The 10,492-nt window shown below is 34.1% G+C and overlaps 2 protein-coding genes across 3 annotated transcripts; one reads left to right on the forward strand and one right to left on the reverse strand.

Moving 5' to 3' along the window:
• The first annotated feature begins 2,047 nt into the window (after positions 1–2,047).
• LOC114401373 (fruit protein pKIWI502-like) lies at positions 2,048–4,993 on the forward strand. Its single transcript, XM_028363881.1, has 5 exons — positions 2,048–2,649; positions 3,214–3,313; positions 3,412–3,507; positions 3,600–3,680; positions 4,651–4,993. Exons 1-5 carry the CDS (start codon positions 2,174–2,176, stop codon positions 4,711–4,713), a joined length of 816 nt encoding a protein of 271 aa, XP_028219682.1. The 5' UTR covers positions 2,048–2,173; the 3' UTR covers positions 4,714–4,993.
• Positions 4,994–6,216: 1,223 nt separating this feature from the next.
• On the reverse strand, positions 6,217–9,398 carry LOC114402817 (protein FAM133-like). Of its 2 annotated transcripts, none has more exons than XM_028365501.1 (3): positions 9,287–9,398; positions 9,058–9,133; positions 6,217–7,507 (listed from the first exon to the last, which is right to left on the reverse strand). In XM_028365501.1, the coding sequence occupies exon 3, from the start codon at positions 7,480–7,482 to the stop codon at positions 6,481–6,483; it is 1,002 nt and encodes a 333-aa protein (XP_028221302.1). In that variant the 5' UTR covers positions 7,483–7,507; positions 9,058–9,133; positions 9,287–9,398; the 3' UTR covers positions 6,217–6,480. The 2 variants fall into 2 exon arrangements, with proteins under 2 accessions (XP_028221302.1, XP_028221301.1); XM_028365500.1 differs by having other exon boundaries at positions 6,217–7,541.
• Between the last annotated feature and the right edge of the window lie 1,094 nt (positions 9,399–10,492).

The following is a 10,492-nucleotide window of genomic DNA, read 5'->3' on the forward strand; positions in this document are numbered from 1 at the left end:
GTGTCATGGGAAGACTAAACATTTCAACATCAAACTCTATTTTTTTGAGAAAGATGCAACAAAGTGGAGAAGTGAATTTAATTTACTACAAATCTAAAGATTAACTGACTGACATGTTTACAAAGTCATTGTCTATCAACAAATTTGAACTCTTAAGGCAAAGAATCAGAGTTTGTAGTTCCTAAAGCAAGGAGGAGTTTTTAAATTTGTTTAAATTACGTTTGTAACCACATATTTTATTTATTTTTCTTTGTTTCAGTTATGGATTAGTCTAGTCAATAAGTGATTCTTATACTTTAAAATCAAGTCAATTTCAATTTTCCGTTTTGCTGAAATCTTGTTATGTGATTAGCTTTTGTTTTGCTTTTAATTTATTATTTATTGTATTGTTGTTGAGAACAATTCGATGCAGAATAAAATTATTTTATTTCCTTTACATACGTATTGTCTCTTTTTTTTTTATTATATTTTTCTGTTATAAAACTTACAAGTTTAATAACCAAAATTGTCATTTATAATGTTCAAAAGCTATAGAATGTGAAAAAAACTGAGTTTTTTTGAATTATATATATATTGTACCCAAGTAGAAGAAAAAGTAGTCAAAAAGATGTGATAGTCTCTCATGACGTACTGTTCAATATTATCAGTAACATATACATGTGCAGTTATATATCTATCAAATAAGATATTCTATAACTGCTTACGAAAATCGTTTTGCAAAATAACCAAGTTTTTGAGAAAAAATGGTTTCGTCCAAAGCGTGTTTTAAGCAAAGTGTCCAATATACCTCTGTATATGAAAAATGTCAAAAAGTTATGTTATTAACTAAATGTCCGATACTCGTTTTTAATAAAACGTTCAATACATCTTAACTAACAACCTTTTACAAATTATACAAAAAATCATTTTTAATTGTTCGAGAATTTGCCCCAAAACCAAAAGGATGGGTGAATGGTGAATGGGGTGATTGACGAATTAGGTATCTTATTAAAGTAGACTTATTTTGAAATTAATTGTTGACATGAGGCCGATTTGAACTACTTGCAGTACTTTTGTTTTGCAATTTTTAAAAACGTCAATATTATGACAAAATCGCAACAACAAAAAACGATAGAAGATAACATACACAGTATTTCTTTTATCATTCGATAGCATACATAGTATAACAAAACTGGTAGAAAATGTCAGTATAAAAAAAATAAACTAGTAGAAAATGTACCCATAAAATATACCCCCCAAAAAAGAACTGTTAGAAAATTACCGCAGATAAGTCAAAACGGCTACACGATTTGATCCTTGTAGAGACCACCACAAAATATTTTCTAAAGTTCTTTTTAAATATTTAACGCATATATCTAGTCTTAAATTTCAAAGTACTGAACAATCATATTTTAACGAATACTAGTAAAAAAAAAACCACCAAATTGAGCAAATCATCCCAAGAGTATATACCTATTAATAATCTCGAACTAAAAGTAAAATAAGTTAAAAAATTTCGAAAAATTAAAATAATGCTAAATCGTATGCCAAAACATGAGTTTGATTCAATCTTGAAGTGTGCCTTAATCCTATTGAATCCCTGAGCATAAATTTCTTGTTTATCAAAAAAATAAAAATAGTATTTCTTCTGCTCCAAAATAATTATAATTTTAACCTTTAAAAAATATTTCAAATGGATTGATATTTTTACTTTTCAATTAGATATTCAAATATTTTTTTCCAATTTTATCCTATAATAATATTATTTTGAAAGACTTAATAATATATTTATTGAAATTAAGATAAAAAAATAAAAATATCCTTAATAAATATTAATTCTTTTAGAATATCTTTTTACCAGGTGATTTTTTTTTAAGCATCGGTCATATTTTGGAAAGGAGGAAATAATATTTTTACCATTTTGTTTGTGCCAATTATCTGTATCCAGGCATCATCTTCCAGCTCCATGGGACAACCAAGAATGAATGACACGTGGAATCCTCAATTCAGTAAGATTCACCCAAGGCGCATTTTATCATTACCCGCCACTTCCGCGTCCCCTTCTCACTCTGACCGAACCCTCCACGTAATACCTCACCAAACAAAACCACATTAAAAAAAAAAAAACATTTCTCTCGTGTTCTCCCCGCCACCCTCTCTCACCCTCCACCCCCATGCGCACTTTAGCCCCTCCATGTCCATCCTACGCCGCCTCCACCTAAACCTTCGCACCACCACCCGCCGCCGCCGCCTTGCCACCGCTTCCGCCGCACTACGCCAGGACACCACCGTCTGGACCCCGGCCCCTCTCTCCGAGGTCGAGCACGCCGCCGAGTCCCTCTTCCACATCGCCATCGACGTCTCCGACGCGCCCGATCACGCCGCGTCCCACACACTCGCCGGGCAGTACCTCCAGCTCCGCCTCCCCGACGCGCTCAAGCCCTCGTTTCTGGCCATCGCGTCGCCGCCGAAGCTCGCCGCGGCGCGTGGAGTGTTCGAGTTTCTGGTGAAGAGCGTGGCGGGGTCCACCGCGGAAGCGCTGTGCGCGTTGAAGAGAGGGGATGTGGTTGAACTCAGCCAAGTCATGGGAAACGGATTCAACATCGATCGGATCCACCCTCCGAAGAATTTTGGAACCGTTCTCGTCTTCGCCACTGGATCTGGAATTAGGTCAGTTCTCCGATTTACCTTTTTACCCCCAAAATTTTATAGAACGTAGAATTTCTGTTGTAACAAATTCATGCTACATGGAAATGAAGGTTTTAGATTACAGTTGTTGTTCTAGTTTTGTCACAATCCTTGATATTGCCAAAAATTGCAAATCTAATTGCAGTATCAATGCGGCATAGACCCCAAAACCTTGATGCTACAGTTGCAAATAGTTACCGAATTTTAAAATCTTGTATTGAATTTATTAACAATAAAACAGTGTGCTACTAGGTTCGGATTGGATAAATGTTTCCATTAATGCTTATAAGAGAAGAAGTTAACAAGGTATAATGAATTGAGTTTTTTCTCTGAGTTAAACTTATACACCTCAATACTAGATGAAAGAGGTTTTATGAAAGTTAAGTGTATTAGTTGATTTTAACTTGTGGGAGTAGCACAATTCATTTTAGTTTTTTTTTTCTGCTGTAAGTGTTTATAGAAAAGTTTGCCTAAACAGGACCATAATACTAGATTTTCCATTTATTTTCTTTAATTTGGTGTCACTGTTTACTTTGTTGTGTGCAGTCCAATTCGGTCGCTTATTGAGTCAGGATTTGATGCTGCGAAGAGGTCTGATGTGAGACTATATTATGGGGCCAGGAACCTTCAGAGAATGGCTTATCAGGTTAGTTCAGTTGTTTCGTTTGTTAGCTTGATGGAAGGAAAGCTCAAACTACTTTCAATCAGAGCTTGCTTTAATAACAATGTTCTTTTATGTTATAGGATAGGTTTAAAGATTGGGAATCTTCCGGTGTGAAGATTGTGCCTGTATTGTCTCAACCAGATGAGAGTTGGACTGGGGAAAGTGGCTATGTTCAGGTAAAGTGTGTCAGCACGTTGGATTAGAGTTTCATTTTACTAGCTTCACAAGGTGAAGATTGTTTTCATTTCACACATGATTACATCCACAGGCTGCATTTTCAAGAGAGAAGCAAATATCTGACCCACTGGCAACTGGTGCTGTACTTTGTGGACAGAAACAGATGACCGAGGTGCGCTATTAGAGCTTAGCTTTACTTGTCTATCTTCATAATTATGAGACATGTATTTGTTCTGTGTTTATTAACTTGTCCACTAGTACAACCTTCTGGGCAATTGCCAGCCTTTCCTAGTCAAGTTATATGAAGAAACCTATGTAGAGAATGAGAGAAAGATGCCATAATGGTTCCTTTTGAGGAAACCAAACCTCCTATAAATAGCACTTTCAATTAGCCTTAGGTAAAGCCACAATGACTAAAAATTTAAATAATTATAGAAACAAATGAATTACTCAAGATTTTGCTGACAAGACAAGGTAATCTCCACAAGTCATGCATCACGTTGATTACAATCTAGTAGTTTTCATTCTCCTTTCCCTGCTCTCTGATTTTCTTATTTTTTTCAAACTTAGTGAAAGAGCTGTCCAACTAATAGAGAATAAGGTGCATTAGGAGAAGTTGACGAAACAGCTTTATTTATCAAGATGGGATTTGGATGCACTCATGCATGTCACCAATCTAAGTGCCTTTAAACTGGACTCACTCAAATAGGATTTTATTGTACAAAACACTCACTTCTATATAAGGAACGGGTTATTATAGCATATATTATGTGTGAATGCGTTCAGTGACTTGCTTGAGAAAGATAGGTTGCTTCACAATCTCGCGGGGAAGAGATATGCATTGTTCAAATTATTGTCTACAATGCTTTTAGCCACTTGATCTGTTATCAATGTTGCTAAGGATTTTTGTAGCTCATGTTTTTTCTACAATGCTATGTAGTGAGAATTGAGAAATGCTAACAACACTAATTTTTTTTTGTTGGATAAAACCTAATGTGGCCCCATAAATAATGTAGGTTCATTCTTAATTAGTGGGGTCACATGGGGTTTCACACAGCAACAGAGTGTAAAATATTGTGTTGCTAGCGTTTTCTTTATGTCGTGGTTCCAATGCATGACCCTTGAGTATGTTATTGTTGCAGGAAGTGACATCAATTCTTGTTGCTGCTGGAGTATCCGCTGATAAGATATTGAAGAACTTCTGACCAAAATGGACTTTTGGGCACTGTTGTATCATTTTTTGAATTTAAAATACTCCATAATTATTTCATTGCCTTTGCTGAGGATCAAGCATCTCAGCGTGGAATGTACAATAAAAAACAATTTTGGAATTTTAGTCTATATATAAGAATTTCCGGGGTCCAAATAGAGGACGGGAATACCAGGCTTAAGAAAGTTGAAAAATACTTTTGCTAGGGTTGGTTTGTTTCACTCTTGCAAGCCAATATTTTGTTCTAGTTCTATCAATGCCCGTATTATCACGCAGCCATCATCGATATATTGACATTAAGATTGACACTGAGCCAAGAGTCGACGTGTAATTCGGCTGTTTTTAATTAAGCTCGACTCGCATAGCTTCCAAAAGTATTTTATATCATTTTACTCTCATTAAAATGAGATTTGAATTTGCGACAATTTCAAAATGCGTCTGCTTTTGTGTTTTGGTTGTTACACAGTAAGAACTAATTTAATTAGATCGACAACAAAATCTCATGTTAATAATAGAAAAATTAAAAATTGATAAACTAATGAACAGTTCATTAAATTCAGTATTCAGAGTTGAAAGAAATTAGTCCTTATCATACAATCACATTAACGTTAGATGGTTAATATTATTTAATATTTCCCAAACTAAAATAATTTCAACCACATGTAATAAAATTAACAAATTAACTTGTCAAGCTGTCATGCTCTCATCAAATATATATTTCATGTCTTACCATGAAAGCTTTTAAGAATTAATGGCTCCGTAACAATGAAAGCTTTTAAGAATTAGTGTTGACGTCGATGAGATTTAAACTTGGTTAAATTAGTTTTTTTAGTACTCTAATTTATTTTTAATTTATTTTTTAGATTTAATTTATTCTTCTAATCTTTTTTAGGTTTAATTTAATCTTCTAATTTTTTAAAATTATTTTAATTTAATCCTTTAATTTAAATAGTAAGAAATCATATTTTATAACAGTTTAAAATCATAACTAAGTGATTTTAAAACACCACAAAATATGCATTTTAAAAAAAATAATGAATTTTAAAAATTAAATGACCAAATTGAATAAAGAAACCTAGTTTTAAAAATTAAAAAATCAAATTAAACCTAAATAATAAATTAAAAGACTAAAAGATTAATTTAACCTTTCAAGATAAAAGGAGGACAAAGTCCAAAACAAAAAATGAGATCATCTAAAAAAATCTGCCCACAACCATAGGTAGGTATTTCATGCAAACGTACACGTAGCTGCAACCGATAAGGTGTTGTGAAAAAAAAAAAATCAATAGCAGGCCATTGCCTATGCACCTGCAATTCTTAGCTTTCCTCATGGCGTGCAACACGTACCTCCCAAGCATTTTTTCAGAGCTCTTTGATGACCCTGCAATGATTGTCCACGGCAAGTATTCACACGTCTTTTCAACACTAACAGTTACTAAAGTTGACGAATCAGTCTCTACCCACAAATGAGTAACCGAGTGCAGTAGCAAAACCAAACAAAGAAAAATCCCTCAAGAACCCTCAAGAGTATTCTTTTTGTAAACTTCAAATACAACTGTTTATAGATGAATAAGGATCAACTTAATGTCATCAGCCAACAATGACCCAACAAAGTTTCAATAGTGTCAATAACTGCCGCCAATATTACAACCGACATAAATAATGAAATTGTTCCTTTAACTTTAATTTGAATATCAAATAGTCAGTTACCAATTCCAGTACAGAAGCACCACAAACAGATAGCAGGACAGATTCTCAAAAATCAAAAAATTTGACCATCATTATTCTCAACCATAGCTCTACTTTCATGATGACCACCATCCTTTTTCTCAGTTTCAGTTTTGTCTAACTCCTCGCCATGCTTTCCATTGAATTTAGGAGAGTGTTGCTGCATGTAGTTTCTCTCATCATCCAAGTGGTGGCGATGGTGGTGGCGGCGATGGTGGTGGTGACAATGGTGGTGATGGCGACCAGACTTCTTATCCATTGATCTTTTTTTGCTTTCATCTTCAGAATTTTCTTCCAATGACTTTGATCTGCTTCTTTGACCATGACTGCGATAATCAGAATCAGACGACCTCAGCTCCACATTATGTGATCGCTTGTGATGTTTATGGTGCTTTCTGTGGCCTTTCTTACGGGGAGCGTCATCACTTGACAAGTCAGATTCACTAGATTCTGATTGTCGATGGCGTTTGCTATGCATTCCATGATTTCTTTTCTGAACTAGACTATCTCCTTCATCAGTAGAGTAGTCTGATCCACTAAATTTTGATGGGCGTTGCCGTTTGTGCTGTCTTTTCCTCTTGCTTAATTCATCAGCAGTAGAATCATAGTTGCTAGAATCTGATCTTGAACCCCGATCTCTCAGCTTCTTGCTTTGCTTCTTCTTTCTTCTTCTCTCCTCCTCAAAGCTACTCTCAGAGTCATCACTACTATAATCACTAGATTCAGAGGACCATTTCTTTGTTTTCCGTTTGGAACTTTTTTCTTTCCTTTTCTCATGGTCACCAGAGTCGTAGTGAGAATGCTTTCTGTGCTTCCTGTGAGATCTTTTACTTGTCTTTCTACTCTCATCATCACTGTCATAATCGCTGTCACTATCAGAGCCAGATCTTTTTGTATGCTTTGCAACCTTCAGCTTCCTCTCTTTAGCTTCAGCAGCAGCTTCCAGCTTCTGCTCCCATTTCAAAGGAGCTTCCTTTCTCTCCATAATTTTCTTCTTCTTCTCCTCAACCAGCTGGATGAACCGTTTGGCGTCCATTTATATTCAGAAACCAACTCAAAATCTGCATGTTGGTAAAATGATGACCGGAAGTGCATCTCACAGAAGAGAAAAATCAAAGTTAGTTTTGACCAAATCAAATCAAATCGTTAATATTGAATATTTCAGAGGATTAGACAAACAACAAAAAATGCTACTTCACACTGTTATTTATGCAAACATATTTAGCACCTGTTCTTTGCAATAAAATAAAAAAAGGAAAAGAAACTTGCTACAAACAAGTAGCCAAAAAAATATCACAAAATACAACCTTGTTCTTTTTCGGATTAATCAAAAGAACATTAATATATGGCCCTTCAGACATCTACTCAGTCACAATGTCAGTTTAAATTTCAAAAAGCAAGTGGGGGATACAAGGGCTCAGGGCTTATTACTTCAAAAAAGGCTACATATTCTGAACATTTCTATTACCACAAATAAAAACAGCGCAAATAGATGAGCATTGCTCACCACCTATAGTGAAGATGGCTGAAATTAGAAAAAACTTGGAAAGATGATTGAAAAGACGGAGTCTGAAAAAGGTGAAAATAGTATGACATGAGGAGTGTATGATAGAAATCAAACTAAATCCACTAACAAAGTCTTCAAACACAGTATTGACAATTTAATTTTCAAGACACAGGAAAAATGAACTGCAAAACAACAACTGAATTTCACAAGGGGTTTTTGGGTTTAATAAAATTAGGGACTGATTTAGGTCAGGTCAGGCCAGATGACCCAAACCCATCTTTTTTTCCATTTTCAAATTTTCCACTGATCATTTCTGTTTCATGTTTGTTCTTTTTCAACAAGGTAGTTAAAATCAGAAAAAGGGCTAAAAAAACATGAATCAAATAGTAAGATTTAACAAAATTCATATACATGCATATTAGTACATATAGCCCGTAATCCATATTTCATAAATATCATCCAATCATACTCACAAGTCAGAACATAAAACATAAAACAGGCGGGTGTGGGTTAGAACAAGAGAGGGTGGATTTGAACAAGAACAGAAAAAGCCAGAAAACTGAAATCTGTCAATAGCACCAAATGGAAAAGAAATTTGAGTAAAGAACAGAACAGAAAACAGAGAAAAAAGGGTGGCTAGTGCAGCGATTAGAACTTCAATCAGTAATGATGGGTGACAACTAGCTCAGAAAGAGGAAGAACAGCAGTTAGGGTTCGTTGATAACTTTAAAAGTGGGTAAAAAATGAAACTAGGTCACCAACTTCATAGATCACACCTGAATCGCAATTTTAAAATTATTTCATTCCAACTGCGATCTCAAGTGCAATCTAAATCGCTCACACGAATTAAAATTGGAACATTGTGCAATTTTACAAGTCATTAAGACAAAAATAGGTTAGTAGTAGTAGAAGAAAACTCGATTACATCTCATGATCAATAATATCAATGTTTGCAGCGTGAAACAAAGCAAGTTAGTGAACATTGTGAAATGATAAAATCACGCAAAATGTTATTTGTTTTCATATACGCATACACAATCAAGTGTAATGAGTAATTCAAAGAGAGATAGGTTTCCATGGATATTTTCTCCATCCTTTGCTTACCTTATACGTGAAAGAGGAGAAACCCGGTAGCAGCAATCAACCGCGAATCCAGTAGTAACTAACGGTACGGATGAATCTGCGTCGAATCAAATCAAAAGTTGATAATTTAAAAGAAATAAGAAACAAAAATTGAAACTGACGAACCGTGAAAAGAAGAGAGAAATAGAGAAAAGAAAAAGGCAGCGATGGAGCAGAGGGGGTTGAAATTGAAAGAGAGAGGAAGCGATACCTGAAGGAAGAAGAGAGAAAGGACGAAGGTTCGAAGTTAGGGCTAGGGTTGGGATAGGACTTGCTGCTTGCCCCTATTCCTTCCAGAAAAGTCTAATGAAAGGAAACAATACAATTTTGATTTATACACACGCTTTAGCTTTTCTCTCATCTTGAACCGAACCGAACCGGACCGGACCGGATTCTTTCACGCGCATAAACCCCGTTGGTCGATGACCACGCGTACAAAATATGACAGTTTGACATTTTGCATCTTTATTTCTAGGGGATGTTTATTTTATGAAATCATTTTGTATTTCTATACATATGTAAATGAAAATGTTTTGTTTTTATATTTGCTGAAGTTATAAAAATATTGTTGGATATCTTTTATTCCCAAAAAATTTGCATTTTATTCTCATGCCAGTAGACTGGGAAAGTTTATATTCTGAAAATTTTATTTTCTAATTTTACTATGACTTTCATTTTTACTTTTTTCATTTATTAATTTAAAACTTCAAAAATATTCTCAGTAATGTTAAAAGTTTACCAAATACATGTTTATATATCAAAGAATAGCGCATTCCTAATTATAATATTTCACAAGATGTGATTCTTTGAAAATATAAGATGATTTCATTAAACAAATGTCTAGTAAATAACGGATAGATTCGAGGTTAGGGGTGAAAAATTTAAACAGAATTATATCTCTTTTAAGTTTTATCAAACTAAAGAGAGAAAGTGCAAAAACCCAATCTTATATTGTTCTTGAATTTTAATTAATTAATTAATATATTCTTAAAGAGAAAAAAATTATATACAAATAATATGAAATAGTTTTATCTAGACATTCAATCATAAATTATTTTATAAAAATAATTTAACTTTTATAAAATTATTTTAAAATTTATATTAACAATCATTTTGATCAGTTAGATCAATCTAATGTCTCATATTTTGACGCATGACCATTTCTTTTTTTACTTCTGTGTTGCTCCCTGTTGCTGCAAAATAGTTCGGCAGAGAAAAAGAAGAGCTTTCTTATGGTACAATGGTGATGACAATGGGGTTCAGGGTGGTGCGGTGGTTGCAGAAGTGGAACCTATCATTTTGCAATGTCAATAGTCCATTATGAATAAAAAAAAATTCAATAGCCATAATGTTACGATGTTTCAAATATATAATTTCTTTACTTATGCATACGATTGTAGTTAATAAAAATTAATTT

This window comes from Glycine soja, chromosome 20 (genome assembly GCF_004193775.1).
Source record: "Glycine soja cultivar W05 chromosome 20, ASM419377v2, whole genome shotgun sequence".
NCBI lineage: Eukaryota > Viridiplantae > Streptophyta > Magnoliopsida > Fabales > Fabaceae > Glycine > Glycine soja.

What these genes read in the sequence shown, in the direction of transcription:
- LOC114402817 (XM_028365501.1), bottom strand. Translation starts at nt 7,482, where the DNA reads ATGGACGCCAAACGGTTCATCCAGCTGGTTGAGGAGAAGAAGAAGAAA.
- LOC114401373 (XM_028363881.1), top strand. Translation starts at nt 2,174, where the DNA reads ATGTCCATCCTACGCCGCCTCCACCTAAACCTTCGCACCACCACCCGC. An exon ending in GCCACTGGATCTGGAATTAG is followed by an intron (nt 2,650 to 3,213) that starts GTCAGTTCTCCG and finishes TGTTGTGTGCAG; the next exon opens with TCCAATTCGGTCGCTTATTG. An exon ending in GACAGAAACAGATGACCGAG is followed by an intron (nt 3,681 to 4,650) that starts GTGCGCTATTAG and finishes TTATTGTTGCAG; the next exon opens with GAAGTGACATCAATTCTTGT.